Source organism: Maylandia zebra, linkage group LG6 (genome assembly GCF_041146795.1).
Source record: "Maylandia zebra isolate NMK-2024a linkage group LG6, Mzebra_GT3a, whole genome shotgun sequence".
Classification (NCBI taxonomy): Eukaryota; Metazoa; Chordata; class Actinopteri; order Cichliformes; family Cichlidae; genus Maylandia; species Maylandia zebra.
This window is the reverse complement of record NC_135172.1, coordinates 39,266,097-39,282,894: the sequence shown is the minus strand read 5'-3', so window position 1 is coordinate 39,282,894 and position 16,798 is coordinate 39,266,097. Positions and strand designations below refer to the sequence as shown.

The 16,798-nt window shown below is 38.3% G+C and overlaps 1 protein-coding gene across 1 annotated transcript; it reads right to left on the bottom strand.

Annotated features, from left to right (window-relative positions):
• Positions 1 to 769: 769 nt before the first annotated feature.
• Positions 770 to 16,678, bottom strand: LOC101466753 (uncharacterized). Its single transcript, XM_004538847.4, has 5 exons — positions 16,027 to 16,678; positions 7,806 to 7,966; positions 7,620 to 7,713; positions 4,577 to 6,936; positions 770 to 4,383 (listed from the first exon to the last, which is right to left on the bottom strand). Exons 1-5 carry the CDS (start codon positions 16,295 to 16,297, stop codon positions 2,371 to 2,373), a joined length of 4,899 nt encoding a protein of 1,632 aa, XP_004538904.3. The 5' UTR covers positions 16,298 to 16,678; the 3' UTR covers positions 770 to 2,370.
• Between the last annotated feature and the right edge of the window lie 120 nt (positions 16,679 to 16,798).

The following is a 16,798-nucleotide window of genomic DNA, read 5'->3' as shown; positions in this document are numbered from 1 at the left end:
TCTGCAAAGAACGTACTTTCTCCCGTTTGGCAGAGCAGGCAATGAGGTGCGTTTAATGTCTCTGTGTTAATTTGAGTTTCCATGAAATGTATTTGAATAAGGCCCTCCAATTAAGACAGATTTTATGTTGTTGATTTTAAAGATCTGAATGGATATTTTATTTTTTATTTCTATTTTTAAGTTTTATTTTTCAAGACTTTGTGAATTCTCTTTTTTATAACTGGGCCCACCCTTTTTAGTTTTGTTAATATTGGCAATAGTGTGAAGTGTTATTGTTGGTTTCAAATATATTCGACATAGGCTATCCAATTAAGTTAAATGTCATGTTTTTAGAATATTTTATTTTATTTTTTGCTTTTCTGTTTTCCCCCTGAGGGATTGCCACCTTAACGTGGTCAGGGGTTTCACACGCGTTAGTGACCATAAAAGCTTGACCAGCAGCAGCTCAGCCTTCAGTTGGGACACCCAAGTTGGTCAGGTCTTTGGGTAGAGGCCTGACAAAGTGCAATCCAATTACCTGACAAAAACAGTTACCCCTCATATATGCCTGTCTAGAAACGGCCCTGAGTGCAGTGTGGACTTTTGAAAAATGGTGGTCATAAGGTGAAGAACAAACAGTGCAAGATCTTTTGCGTATTACCCCCACTGGAGAATATTGGTTTGCATTAGTTGATTTGAAACCATACAGCATAAAGTCAAAGTCATCATTAAACTCCAGGACTGCAAAGCTATTACTTGTGCTACACATTTTTAAATGATCACAAAATAATTTTATAAACAAAATGTTTATTTACATTTCTTTCATTTTAACAGCCAGTACAAACAAACTATGCAACTTGACTTGACAAAAATCAAATCAATGTAAATTCACAGTATGTACAATGAGGTTTAGGGCTGTAAAAGAATGTGTTAATATTGTGTTTGATATTTTTTGGGAAAGTTAGCTTTTCAAACATATCTGAGAAAAATTAGACATTTACACCAAAGTAAAGACATCTTTTTTTCTTTTTTAAATACAGCACAATGTTGAACAGAATGAAAATATGTTTAAAAATAAAAAAAGATTCACTTTTAGTCCTCCCTGAATGAGGTGGTTAATTACTGTGCAAGTAATACAATTAGACTTCATTGCCATTTAGACATCAGTAATGACGTGGCATACTGACAGAAATTGAAAGATGGGTAATGGAAATTAGATCGTATTTTCAGTCTCAATTTAATTAAGACATGTTTTAACCTTAGTGCATATTTCAAAATCCAACATCCAAATTCCAACACTGGTCACAAGATGTGCTTTCCAGAGTTATTGTGGAAAGATTATCAAATACTTCTTTTTTAATGATAGGCAAGTGCTTCAATTTTTGTAACTGTATATATGAAAACAACATCAATAAATTACCAATTAAAAAAACTAACAAAACATCTGTTTTTAATGTGTTCAGTTGACAATATTTAAAAACGAATGCAAGTGTATTATGGCGAACTCATTACAAAATGAGAAAAGAAAAAGATGACAGCTTTAAAATGCCACTAGGACACTAAAGTCCATGTCCAAAACAAAAGCATTATGTATGCCACAAAGGCTTACTTGAGTTGAAGCCAAATTTACCTTAACAATTTTCCCTAAACTAACTCAGGTACAACATTCGGGAAGAAATACCATGCCAAACTGGGGTTATGCTCTCACACATCTTGTGACATCACCTACTGAATCAAAAAGTATGAGAAAAGGATACCTGCATATTCTGACAAACCAACTTAAATTTAAAGATGTATATTTCTGAAAAACCTCAATCTCCATCTATATTACACTTTACTTTGCAGAGAGCACACAGTGCCATACAGAACATTTTAAAAAGAAAAAAAAATAAAGTTCAACACTCTGGAAAGTTTCCTCATCTGCTTGCAAGTGAGGAGGAACAAAAGTGTAGCTAGTATAAAGAACAACTGTCACTAATCATTATGTTGCATCACTTTAAAGTACAATTTGTGATTTTGGGGAGATTTACTTGTCTAGCCTGTCTATATTGCATCGTTTTTATTTTCAACAGTACCAAGTGGCACGCATGTTCGTCTGTTGGCTTTAGTTAAGTTGCTTCCGTTCTTTAAGACAGATGGATGGATTTCCAACAAAGCAGCAAATGAGTACAAATTCCCAAACTCTCGAACCATTCTACAAAGATACAAAATAATTATCTCAAAAAGGCAAAATAAGTAAATTCTCCATTTGCATATAAATTCCATTATAAAAACCAAACAAACAAAAACCCGCTCCACAGCATGCATTTTCTGAATTACAAGAATGTATATTTCCTATTTCAAAGCATACCATTGTTCCAAGGTGAACATGGTTTCTTACATGTCCATCTCTCACGGACCACCATGTACATTTTTAACATGTTTTTTTAGGTGACCCGTCTGCGTGAATTTCTTTGAACAGTGTGGACAGGCATGTGGTTTCTCCCCTGTATGGGTGTATTTGTGCCTTTTAAGGTTATTGTAGTCTAAAAATCCTTTTCCACAGAATGGACACCAGTGTCTTTTCTCTCCATTATGCCATCGCAAATGCACATTCAGTTCTACTCTTCTTATGAATTTCCTTTCACAGAGGGTACACTGAAATGGTTTCTCTCCAGTGTGGATCCTAATATGTACTTCTACGTCTCGTTTTGTGAAGAATCCTTTTTTGCAGATCTGGCAAATGAAAGGTCTTATCCTGCCATGCACCATTTGTATGTGTTTTGTAAGGCCAAAGCGGTAGACAAATCCCTTCCCGCAATGCTGGCAGATATGTATCCGACCATTACGGTGCACCCGGCCGTGGCGTTTAAAGCTCTTGGAGTCTGGGAAATTCTTCCCACAGAATGTGCATGAGAAGGGCCTGTGTCCCGTATGAAGACTAACGTGGCTTTCCAGTGCAGCACTGCTGCTAAGAATTCGACCACATTCCCCACACTGGTTCCTTAGCAGATGCCTACCTATGACTGACAAAGGCTGTAGAGGTGATACAATTGGTGACGTAACAAATTTGGGTTGGGGTGAATCAGGGGAGCCTCTGGGGTTTTGATTATCAGATCCCGTCTCCGTCTTTACGTTTAACAAAGACGACTCCTTTTCCCCAGGTGGAGCCATTTCACTTTCTGTCATGACAGGAGGTATCCACACTTTAGCTCGACATTTTTTCCCAACCCCACAGTTGGTCCGACTCTCTGATAACAGACTTTTTGCCAATTTAGATTTGTTAGACTTTTTCATTGAAGCAATTTTTTTAGCTTTTGCTGCTTTAGCTAACTTCATAGCATTAACAACTTTAAAACCCCTTTTAGGACCAGTAACATCTTGGATTAGTCTGGGCTTCTTAGCAGGTGTAGATTCCTCAGTCCTTGTAGGACTGATGCAATTTTTAGCTATTGTAGGGGACTTGACACTTGGGGAACAAGCTTCACCTTTATTTCTTCTAGTAATAGCGCCACCTGTGGTTATACCAAAAGATCTTAATTCCCTTTTAATCCTTTTTGTCCTTGAGTCATCCTTGCTGAAAAGTGAACTCCTACGGATGCCAGACTGCCTCAAACTAGGTGTTCTTGGACTAACAGAAGGCAAGTCAGTCTTTTTAGGACTAGTGCTTCCTCTGGTTGACATTACAAGGCTTACAGAACTTGATTTTTCATTTATAGGGGTTGTATCATTGTTAGTCATTTTGGGGCTACCACTTTCTTTAGTTGAGCTAGGACTTCTAGAACTCAAAGAACCTTTTCTACCTGAAGGCGACCTCCTCGGACTTAAAGAACTGGATTTTTTATATCTAGGACTATCCCTACCCAAAGACCTCCTAGGAGTCACTGAAGTCATTTCAGGACTAGCAATTTCTTCATTTAAATTACCCTCTCTAGGACTCACAGATGTGGATTTTTTATTATCTGTGCCTAAACCATCTCTATGTGTACTGTCCGCCTTAGGAGTCATGGTGGTGGAATCACTGTTAGCCCTGCTCTTCTTAGAAGTTGGCTCATTATCAATCATCTTGGGTAAATCACCACCATTACACAGTACAGATCTTACAGGACTGATGGAAGATGGGGCATTATTAATTAGAGCTGTATTATCTTTAACCACATCTCTCCTTCCAAGGCAAACAGGACTGGTTTCCTTAGTTGACTTTTCATCGTTAAGACTGCCATTCTCTATTCCAAGTTTCTTAGAGATGAGAGTGGTAGTCTCACTTTCTGAATTCTGTTCCAGACTTTTTTCAGTTCTTTTAACTTGCAAGTGAGTTTTCAGATGACTTCGCAGCCGAACGACCAAGGAGTTTTTCTGTAAGCTTTTCTTCTGTAAGCTTCTCTCCGTCAAAGAAGCTTTACCATTTGCAAAGTCAGAGTTGGCCTGTATCAAAATGGAAAGAAGAAACAAAAAATAAATAAATAAATAAATAAATAGGTACCACATTCTGTAGGGGTTCTAATAAAAAAAAAAAACAATAACAAAATCCCACAACAACAACAACATAACATGATGACTATCAATTTCAATGTGTAACCACAGAAATTATGAGCCCCATGTACTGAATAGCATTTACCTGTTTTTCTGGATCTTGAACGATCGGTGAAACTGCCAGTTGTGCCAAGAACTGTGCTTTAGTCATCTGGAAGTGAGGGTCAGATGCCTCTCTGGACATGGAGGTAAGCTGTATGATGGCAGATTCATTCTCCTGTACGTCACTGCTGTCCATATTAGGAATGGGTTCAACAGATGTGGCTGATGTAGATGGCTGCAAATCTTCACCGACAGTTGCCTCTCTCATGACAGTGAATGTTTCAGATGACAGTTGAGCCCGCTCATGATTATTTGACTCTTCTGACTTCTGAGGTGTATTTAGAGTCACAGGACTAAGCATTTCGGTTACATCTAAACTACTGCTTGAAGATGAATCTAGCTTCTCTGAGATTGCTGGTTTTGAAGACATCTCTTGCATAGTACCTTCAGAAAATCCCTTTAAAAGCAGTTTCGATACCAAAACAGATTCGTTGGGGGATACTGAAAATGGAAGTTTGGTTAATCTGACCACAGGAGTGAGCTTCCTATCAACAGTCGGCTGTGATGCTGGTATTATCTTAACTGACTGTTCTAAACTGGTTTCTGTAGGAGTGCTTATCACTTCAGAAACAGAGGCAGTTTGTTCAGGAGATTCAGGGCTGTCGGTTGTGTTTTCACTTTGAGAGAATGCTGTGTCATCGGAAGCTGAAACACTTAACTCCTGTGAAGCTGCAGTCGACTGTGTAGATGTCAATGTGACAGGAACATCACGAGGCATTGCTGCCTCTTGCGTTGCTTTCACAACTATTGTCTGTGGCGGATGTTTACTTGGTGCCACTGCTGCCAACCGTATTGGAACTATGATTGTTATTTTTTTGTGTGGTGGACCACCTGTTTGCTGATTTTCTGATGGTTTAGTCAACTGTGAAACTGGGACTAATGTCATGGAGGTAGTATTTGTTTGTTGAGGAAGACAGAAAAGTGAAGGCGTTTCCAGAGGCAACCCTGCAACTCCAGAAGTTGCAAGTAAATTATTGTGTGTAGTCCTCGACTCTATAGAAGAAAGCTTTGTTGTAGACGATGCTATATTGTGAGATGGTCCTACTCTTGGCACAACAGTTATTATTTTAGGCCTAATTTTAGTCAGTTTTCTGGGTGCTACGGGGTGGGAAGATGGCAGGACAAAAGTTTGAGTAGCAGCATTTGATAAAACTTGCTGTTGTTGTGGTGTAACAAATGCTTTGAGGGTTTCATTGGCCTCTACACTTGACTGAGATTTTACAGTAAGATTCTGTGTCTGTGGTTTAGCTAGGATTTTGTCCACTGTTTGTAGGGTATCCACACAGGGAGCACAATGAGTCATAGGTGATGAAATTTTTTCGGAAGACGGAATAATATTTCCCATTGTTGACTGATTCATTGCTTCAACTAGCAGCATTGCATCCTGAAGTGTTGCAGAAGTGCGACGTTCCTTGTGCTGACCGGGTGTCAGTTGTGGTGAGTCCAATGGAGGAGAGTTCAATGTTTTCTTTGCAGATAAAGCTTCAATGGATGGAGCCTCAACTGCCTCTTTCTCTACACCCGTGGGAAGCTGCTGAGTTTCAGGGTCTACTGGCTTTTCAGAAGAACTGCTACTCAAAGACAAAACTGAAGCAGGCAGAGAACCAGCCTTTCTATTGTCCATGTTTTTCAAATCAGTGCTTGCCATCTCCTGTACAGATGGATTGGCAGTAGAGGAAGTCTCTTTCGACTGAATCCCAGATGATCTTGGAGAGGCAAAAGCAGAAATCTTCACTGCATCTACTGCAGTGGATTTGTCAACTATTTCTGAAGGTGTGTTCAACTGTTCCTGGCCTTTTAAGGCATCAAAAGATGATGACACAAGTGCTTCTTTTGGTTTAATTTTCTTTGGTGGCCGTCCTCTTCTACGCCGTACTGACACATTAGTTTTGGAAGTAGCTTCATCTTCTGCCAAGCTGTTTTTTAATTCTTCACAAATAACTTCTTTGTTGACCAATATGGACCCCCCTAACTGTTCATCTGCACAGTGCACATGTGCAGATGGCTTAACAGTAATAGCAGTTTGTTCATTTTCTACTGTTTCACCATCTCTTTGACATTGCTGAAGAACCTGTGTCTCTACTTCTGATGTCTCCTGATCAACTTCAGACTCTTCTTTGATATTGTCCGTCATTGCAGCAAGTGAAATAACTATTGAATGTTCTGAATCAGTGGTCTGGCTCTGCGTTCCCTCTGAACGGCTACTCTCTCCCATACAGGATACCTCCCGGACCATTTTGGTCTCTTCATCTTTTCGAGCTGATGTAGTTTCTTCTGTTGAATCTTCCTGGTTAATAAGCATCCCTTCATTTTCAGTTCCATTTAAAGAGACATGTAAAGAACCTAGGCACCACAGTGATAAAGATGTCAGAAGAAACATAAGAGGAAAAAGTTACTAAGGCAGAGAAAACTCTGGAACAATGAAACTTTAGTTAGACATTTTTTCCTTTTCCCCTTAACATTACATGGTCCATACAATTATTTTAAAGGGAACTGTTTATTTTATTTTTTTAAAGATGTGCTAAGTCCTGTTTTGATTTGGCACTCATATACTACCACTGGGAAATGCTGCACACACAACCTGTTTACTGGTGAATAATCTTCCACTATTATTTTGGATGTTTAAACTCTGCCAACCATTTAGCCTCAACCCTTTCTACCTTGCACTTTCCCTACTGACTGCTATAGTGTTGTCGTCAAGCTGCTTCCCAAATGAGGTTTCATCTCCAGGCTAGACATACACAAAAATTAAACTGTAGCTAAGGATGGCAGTTGCTGTTGTGCTCTAACACAATTTGCAGCAGGTGGGGAAGACCTGCACTACGGTTTCAAACAGCTCTCTCACACAACAGAGGCAGAATCTCAGTGAAGTAGCAGTTGATTATAACATTCAGTTAACTAAACACATTTGACCATCACAAGATAATTGGGAAATAATACATTTGCTGATGAGCAAATTCAAAATGCCATTATTTAATTCTTACAATTCTTTCTTTATTCCAAAACCATCAGTTTAATTTCCTCACCTGAAACATTACTAAGGGCTTGTTCAGAGGCCACTGCTGACTCAACTTCCTCTTCTTTTAACTCAGACTGTAGAGAAGTATCATTGTATGATTCCTGTAGGAGGAGGACAAAAATTTAGGTTTTGAGAAGGTGCAAAAAAATCAGAACATTTTATTTTTTTTAATGCTGCTATGGTACACACAAACCTCCTGTTTGACAAGTATAAATGTCATCTGAGAATTTCCTCCCTGCTCCTGCAAACCATATCCAAACCTCTCACCAGCGTGTAACATTTGTTGGTTTTTTAATGATGACTGCCCCAGTGGCTGACATTGCTCGACCAACACTGTGCGGAAGGAGACAATATCTGTAAAGAGAAACATGCAAACACACAAAGAAAAAACAGAATAACTAATTGTTCAAGAATAGAGTTCAGAAGAGAGTTGAGTACAGCGACAATTTCCAGGGGAGTAATGAACTAGTTTTATTGCACCAGCAGAAAAAAGTGAAGACCGCAATGTCACCGCTTTGAACTGGAGCTGGCAGTGGCAGACCTTGCAATTCTCTAGAGATCAGCTGCAAGGCCACTCTAACCAGAAGTGGAAACAGGTATAGAGGTAGTGCTGCTATACTATGCTCACAAAGGTTGGAGAACAGAGAATACAGTAGCCACCTGGAGTCCAGGTGGCTACTGTATTCTTCAACTCCACTGGAGTTGAAGTCTTGAGCTCACTATGGAGAAAATTGTGTGCACATTAGGGCTGCCATGATTAGTCGACTAGTCACAATTACGTCAACTATCAAAATCGTTGACGACTAATTTAATAGTTGACTCGTCGTTTGAAGCTTTGTAAGATCCCAAAAGACGCAGAAATAAGTAGTAGGATTTAAGAGTGTAATAACAGACTGAAACAGAAGATGGCAGCACTGCATGTACAAGGATGCCAGCTGCCGTTAAACCCCAAAGAAGAAGAAGCTGTGTCCAGTATCATAGTTGTGTCCAAATTCATGAACTTTTGCTACTCTGGTTAAACATGATATATAAGTCACTTAGATACCTTAAATATTTTATTGCTTGGCTTTTTTCAGTATTTTATTTGTTCCTGAGCAAATCTGTTTGGCTGAGATTAAAGCTATAGTTTTTACACAGCTGAATAAACGTCAAGCAGACAACTGATTATCAGTTATTATCAAGTGTCAGATGCTCGAGAATATACTATCATCTTGTCTTTATTTTTAGTTAGCACATACCTTAAACACTTAAAGCTGTAAGCTAATGATAGTTATATAAAAGCAGATGCATGCTGGTGCAATACGCTGTACGTGTTACGTCCAATGGACGCATGATCTGATTAGTTGACTAATTGCAAAAATAATCGGTGACTAGTTGGCTATTAAAATAATCGTTTGTGGCAGCCCTATTGCACATATATGCACACTAGGGCTGCCACAAACGATTATTTTGATAGTCGACTAGTCACTGATTATTTTTGCGATTAGTCGACTAATCAGATCATCATCCATTGGACGTAAAACTACAGCTTATTGCACCAGCATCTGCTCTTATATAACTATCATTAGCTTACAGCTTTAAGTGTTTAAGGTCTGTGCTAACTAAAAATAAAGACAAGATGATAGTTTATTAAATTTTAATGAAATTTGGAGATTGTTTCGGTGAAGTTTAATAAACTCCTTGCTATCTAAAATATAACAGGACACTGGAGTATATTCTGGAGCATCTCACACTTCTGATAATCAGTTGTCTGCTTGACGTTTATTCAGCTGTGTAAAAACTATAACTTTAATCTCAGACAAACTGATTTACTCAGGAACAAATAAAATACTAAAAAAAAAAAGCCAAACAATAACATTTTAAGTTATCTAAGTGACTCATATATATCTAACCTGAGTAGCGAAAGACGGCGGTGGGTTTGAAAACGATTTGCGGGGAGTCCGGTGTTCTCACGGCGCTAGTGAGCCTAGCCCCCGGCTCGCTAACGAGCTAGTGGGTAACAGATGTCTCCGAAAACGTCGGAGCACTTTTGAAAATATGTGGTGTCCTGATAAACTGAGCAGATATTTGAGGTTTACACAGCTACATTGTATATTGTATAGCTTTCTTGTTATATGTAAAATTGTATTGTATTTATTTAAATTTTTACTTTTTAATTATTTTACCTGCATTTTTTAATCACTCTTATATTTAAATGTTCATTTGCTATTTTATCTAGGGATTAAGAGTAACGTAGTTTCTATTCTCTGTATGTCCTGTACATGTGGCAGAATTGACAATAAAGGTGACTTTGACTTGACTTTGACTACATTCTCGCCTGAAAATATGTTAAACGTTTATTTTGTGACCCAGAAAGAATAATAAGAGTAACATTAAAACTAACTAGCTGCCACCATTGTTGGAAACTGCGCTGGGCCGCGCTATGAATTCTGGGACACAGCTGCTTCTTCTTCTTCTTCGGGGTTAAACGGTAGCTGACATCCTTGTACATGGAATGCTGCCATCTTCTGTTTCAGTCCGTTATTACACTCTTAAATCCTGCCACTTATTCCTGCGTCTTTTGTGATCTTACAAAGCTTCAAACGACGCGTCGACTATTAAATCAGTCGTCGACGATTTTGATAGTCGACGTAATCGTGACTAGTCGACAAATCGTGGCAGCCCTAATGCACACCTCGGACCACTGTCAAGAGGCCAGGTCCACTGAAAAGACCGCTTTACTCTGTGTTTTGAAGTTCTGGCTACTGGTGGGTGTCTGCATAACTCACCTATGTCTTACCCTATCAAGCTTTGTTTTTACTCCTAAGTAAGGATAAAATTTTAATTTTGGCTTAAGTATTATTTTTTACTAAGAAAAGCATATTAAAGTTATAAATTGACTTGCATATCATTGAGTACAATTAGGATTGTACTCAAGCTATATGTGGAAGGAAACCGTGACCTAGGACAAGCTGATGGCATAAGATGTAAGTACAACTCCTCTGGTTTCATATGCAAAAAGTAATTATTGCGCTAGCTTACATGGTTCCGGTTCTAGTGATTTAAAAATAGTTACCGGCTTTAAAGGGTTAACATAAAACCATTATAAAAATCAGAGATGATTTATTTCTTAGTAAGTCTTTAGGAAAATACTACAACTATACTGTATGGAACAATTCCACAAATACAGAGATTTAAAAAAATACAACAAAAAAAAAACCAACTTCATATATATATATATATATATATATATATATATATATATATATATATATATATATATATATATATATATATATATATATATATATATATATATATCCCCAGTACAAGTTGAAGAAATGTTCAAATGTAAACAAAGGAGAACATTAATAAACAGACATATTAACTCAATGGCAAGGCAAGAAAATATTAATTTGGGGGGAGGTTAAATTGCACAATAAGTGCAGTACTATCTCAATTAAGGCTCATATATGGATCTGCTATGCGGCTTTACCGCAAACCCAATGTGGTAGCCAAGTATGACACAGCTGCTCAACAGTCGCTCTACGTTCTGTGCATAGCTGGGAAAGTGCCGTCTGAGAAAAATGATTACTGCCAGTGAGTTGGTAACAAGAGTCAATAACTTTAATCTGCTGTTTAAATCAGTATTTTTTATTTTATTTTAAATTGCGTCATGTTTTTTTTGTTACAATAAAGAAGTAACATTACAGTCTTTCTCTTCTGTAGGTAGACAAAGGTACAGTATGGGAAAAAGTTAAGATATAGTCACGATTGGACTATAAGACAAAAAGTATGAACAACCACCAATACATATGAAGTCTTACATTGTGCTTGTTCTAAAGGATGGCAGTGACACCTCTTTCAGTGTTTTGGAAGCATATAAACAGATCTGACCAATCAAACCACTGCATTAATGTTGTACTCGATGGTAAAAACAGGCACTGGTACTGCATATACAATAATATGATAATAGTAGAACAATACCATTTAAAATTCAGACACACAACTAGATGCTGGGATGCCAATTGGGTCAATGTTAATCTGTAAAATTATTTCCCTACCTCGTCAATGTGGTCCTAAGTTTGCCAACAAGCTCAAACTGCCCCACTGACCTCCTGAGCCAGTATGAAAGCTATCGTGATACGGCTTCAGCGCCGGAATGAAACCATGAAATTATCCCTGATGTGGCCTTTACTTGAGATTTGGATGAAACCAGAATCTCCATTTCTTTCTTCTCTTGTTTAGAAGCATCAGGACCAGCTCATCATAACTTGATGTCGACTTCATTTTCTTTCCTTTTTTTTTTTTTTTACCAGTGCATTATTTGAGCATGATTCTTTTGCAAAAATGCAACGCGTTATATTTATTTAAATCTGCCTGTCTAATATACAAAGTTATACATCGTCTGGCGCTTCCACCAGTGAGTGAGTGTATTAAACAAAAGTCTAGCAGTATTGCTGGGTCTCGACTGACTCGAGCCACTGTTAGAGGTGATTGTGAATTGGCATTTAGACAGACCACCTTTTCACATATCAGGGAGTGCGCTTCTGGAATAGCCTTCCACTGTCAGTGAGGGAAAGTAAAAGTATCCCCATCTTTAAGAGTCACTTAAAAGGGTGGATGAGGGACACACAAACATGTGATCATGTTTAATAATCATGCTTTATATTGGACGCGAAAAAGAGTGTATTTAAAAAAAAAAAAAAAAAAAAAAAAAAAAAGGGAACCAACTATTAGTGTAATGGGTCAGCGCAATATCAGGACAGTCAGGCCATGTGCAATACTGGAGTTTGTGCAATATAACTGATATATATCGGATGACAGTATAAAAACGTCTATCGTTTTATTTTACGCTATCGTTTGTTTTGTGGTGTCGCAAAATAAGCTGTTTACGGCAATATTTTTCATTGTTTTGATGGTCACTGTAGTGGCTATATTAATTTCTTAAAGTTCTATCTTTCTCTTATATTTTATATAACCATACTACGGGCGGACAAGCGCCTGTTTTTATGCGTTGTGGTTAGCGACAACGACGGTAACACCATCGCGTGTCCGCTTGTTTATGCTCCACATAAACCTTTCACAATAAAGCTCAAGATCCTGTTGAGACTTTTCAAAATAAACTGAATCACGTGAACGAGCAGATTATTTACGGATGAAAAGTAAAAAAAGAGCCGCCAGGTGCTAAAAAATAAACCTTAGACTCAAACGTTAGAACAGGCTTTTCCCCGCAGCACGCCGTGTAATAAATGCTCACAAAGAAAACAGCGGCCGTTACAACTTATGTCTAAAAATTAGAGCTGGGCGATATGAGATTTTTTCATATCACGATATGTTTTTTTCATTTCAGGCGATAACGATATCTATCACGATATAAGCCAAATAACTATATTTGTAAGATTTAAATGTGCCGTTGCTCACAAGTAAAATGTGAAATAATCAGCAGCTTGTTTTTATTTAAATATTTATTTCCCATAATAAGTTCAACAGGGTAGATGTACTTAAGGAACATGAGACTTTTTCAGATAAATAAAGGCAAATATTGCAAACTACACAAAAGGCAGCCGCTAAAGCGTTTAAGATTCAAAATAGAACAAACGAAACAGACTAAATTGTCAATTCCACTTAGAAACAAAATATGAATTCTAAAAATAAATCTTAGTTTGTTTTACAGAAGAACAGACAAAACTGACTAACTTTTGTCAATATCAAATAAACAGAGAACTAAAAGGAAATTCTCAATCTCTCCTTGTTGTATAGCTTAGCTTTTCAAACAGTTTTAACAGTTACTTTAGTCTGACAAAAGCCCAATGACGAATTAGCGCTTCCAGTCTGAGACTGAGGCTACGTCCACACGTACACGGGTATTTTTGAAAACGGAGATTTTCCGTTTTCGTTTTAAAAAATAATCCCGTCCACACATAAAGGCAGAAATGAAGGAAAACGCTGCTATGAACATGCCAAAGCAGCAGGTGGCGCTAGATTCCTAACCGTGCAGAAATGTTGGCCAATCAGAAGTCTAGAAGCCTCGGTGGGAAAAAGTAAACAAAGCTGGGGCATAGAAGCAGAACAGAGTCGTATGTGTGGACGGACAGTAACTGTGTGTATATGTAAGCATTTAAACACCGCAGAAAGTAGAATTAACAGTATTGTAGAAATTCATTTCACCGAAACAATAACGTGGCGCACAGTGTGATGCATGCACCAGTTTATTGTATTTCCAGACTTGCTTTCGGCACAATTTACAGTGCACGCTACTCTGTTTTTTTGTCAGACTTGAAATAGCCGAAATACCTTCACACTACGGAACTTCTATGGCTCTTCCGTTCGACAATCTCTCCGGCGTTGGAACCATCATCTGTTTTCTCTTCGGGTCACACTCGGTTGATTTTTCTAGTCGGCACACTCATTTCCTCCATTATGCGCTGGCTCCATTACCCGCTGGCTGCTTCCCAAACAAACACACGTGCGGCTTGGCACTTGTGCTGTACGTAACAAGTCACGCGACGTGACGCTGCGGCTGTGATTGGTTCGGCTCTGCGCTACTTAATTTGGATTGGCTGACCTTTTTTTTTTTAAGAGGACAAGAGCGGCGAGGTCTATAGCGATAGCTTAATTTCTCTATCGAGTAAAAGTTATATCGCGATACATATCGTTATCGTTCTATCGCCCAGCTCTACTAAAAATGTATCGTTTCATGCATCGGTTAAAACACACTCGACTCCAGCTACATGACGCGCAACTGGAAACACTTCCCACAAGTCGAGCTGCCCGAGATCCATAGAATTGACAGAAAACGTTACATTTTTGTGATTTATATCGTTATCGGGACGATAGAATTCTTATATCGGAATATGAGATTTTGGTCATATCGCACAGCCCTAATAACTGATGTGTTTCCGTTATTGTCATCTATACTGTCCTCTGTGTCCCCTCTTCTTGTCATTGTTTGTTCTAATATAATGTGATCACTGTTTTTGTCCTTGCCACATGATCTGTAAATAGTGTCTCTGTATGTTTTTACTAACTTTTGTTTAACTCCAACCTGCCAGAGGGTCTGCAGATGAAAATCAGCCCAATGGTATAATCTGGCATATTTACATTTATTAAAATGTTCATTAATCTGTATTGCCCTTCTACACAAGTGTCTAAACAAGTTTGCATTCATAGTTTCATTTATTTTTTTCGCAACACAGTCATTATGTATAGACCTTAATACTGTTGTTGCAGATTCAAATCTGGGACTTCCAGACGCACTGCTATAATGACCCCACGCACACTAGGTGGAACTCAATTATAACAGAAAATGTCAGTAACCGAGTAGAGTCGAGTCACATTGAGTAGCTACTAGTGAGAAAGGGTTCTAATTTCTGCAAAACATTCTAACAACAACAGAGAGGCAGCAATTCTCTTAAACAATTGTTTGGTTAATACTTCGTCTTAATCATCTCCTCTAAAGGAAAAAAACATTCTGATGTTTTGAATGCTCTTTAAACACTACATTAGAGTACACAAAAACATCTGTGATACAAGTTTATGGACCTTTGTATTCTAGTTTCTGTTTCAGAATTATTACACAACTTATCAATATCTAAATACAAGTGTGGAATAAAGCTATACATTGATAAGATTTCAGTTCAGTTAAATTTTTTTTTTTAAATACACGTCTTAGTGGTTTTGCCTGGCACTATGCCAGTGCCATTAGAAGACTGCAGTTCGTTATCAGCCCCCTCATTCGCACCTCACCAGCTTCCTGTGTGGGAAAACCTTAGTACCATTGAGTGTGAACGTAGTTACAAACAGAATAAGAAACAGGTTTGCATGTGACATGGGTGTCCACGACCAGGATGCTGACGTAAAAAATTTGTAATGTGTAACGGTCTGTAAACTACAGCAGAACGAACAAAAAGAAATATACTTGGGGGGGCATAAAGAACTGATTGGCCAATTTAGAATAGGTTCTGGCTTCCTTTAGCTAATCCTAATTGTATTTTATAGATAAAAACCAATATAAAGATAGAAGTGGTGAGTCTGAGCTGTAAAGGAGCAGTCAATTTAGCTCAAATCAGTTATACCAATGCTCGATTTCATTTGAATAATTATGGAGCATCTGTTCAGTTCCTTATAAATATATATATATATGTAAAACGTTTTTGAGCTTTATGTAGCCATAAAGAGACGATTTTTTGAAGTTTGGACCAACGTCCACTGTCCTCTAAAAATGGAGAAACTAGTATGGTTTCCCTCCCATTTTGGATCCCACGCTCAAGATGACTATGCTGAGAAGCAAGCATTAACAACTATGATGTTCAGTGTGTTCCAGATAACATGAATACACGTAAAATGTTAGCTAAACACAACACATACCATCATAAGCCAGTTATAACTTAATATTAGTTAGCTCGGGGTGGCTAACATGCTGTGCAACTCACCACACTGCACGGCTGTGTCGCATTTCTCGAAGTCGTTGCTTTGCCCAGGAAGAGGCTGTTTTTCTCTTTGATAACTGCCCGATTGGCTTTTCGCGTTCTCAAACTGGCTGCATTTTGTTCTGAGGTCCTCATTCTCCTTCTTGATTTTGCATATTTCTGCCTTCAGCTCGTCAACCATAGTTTCGTAAAGTTTCGTGGTTTCTGCAACAGCGCTCTTCAGCATGCTCTCCATGAAAGAGGCATACTTCGTCTGAAAATCGTCCGAAGACATCTTGTTTGTCGTACTGTACTTCCTGGATACAGATACGAGGCCACCTGAAAGAGTGTCTTTACTCTGGCGTTTTTTTTAAAGGCACGCCGTCAGAAGCTCCGCCAACATGGCTTCTTCACATGGACGGACGGACGGACGCGATCTCTGCTTTGTGTGACGCACATTGGATGACTGACTTACGCAAGCATCCGGTGTTTCACTTCAAGCCAAACTTTGCTTTTTGAAGAAGTTCAGTCAGTGAACAAAAAATAAACTAGGAAATCTGTCGGCGCCGAATTATTATTACTACCGTCGTATAATCCCACACAACACCAAGAGACCTCAATCTTTTCGTTGCAGCTGAGATTATGCTTTCTTGTTCGTCGATTTTGCTTTAACCGCAGTTGGTAAACAGCTTTTAAGAGCATTACCGCCACCGTCTGGATTGGAGGATTAATCGGAACTAAGATATCCGGGGTGTCGAACTTGTTTTAGTTCATGCATAACTTTAATTTATTCCAT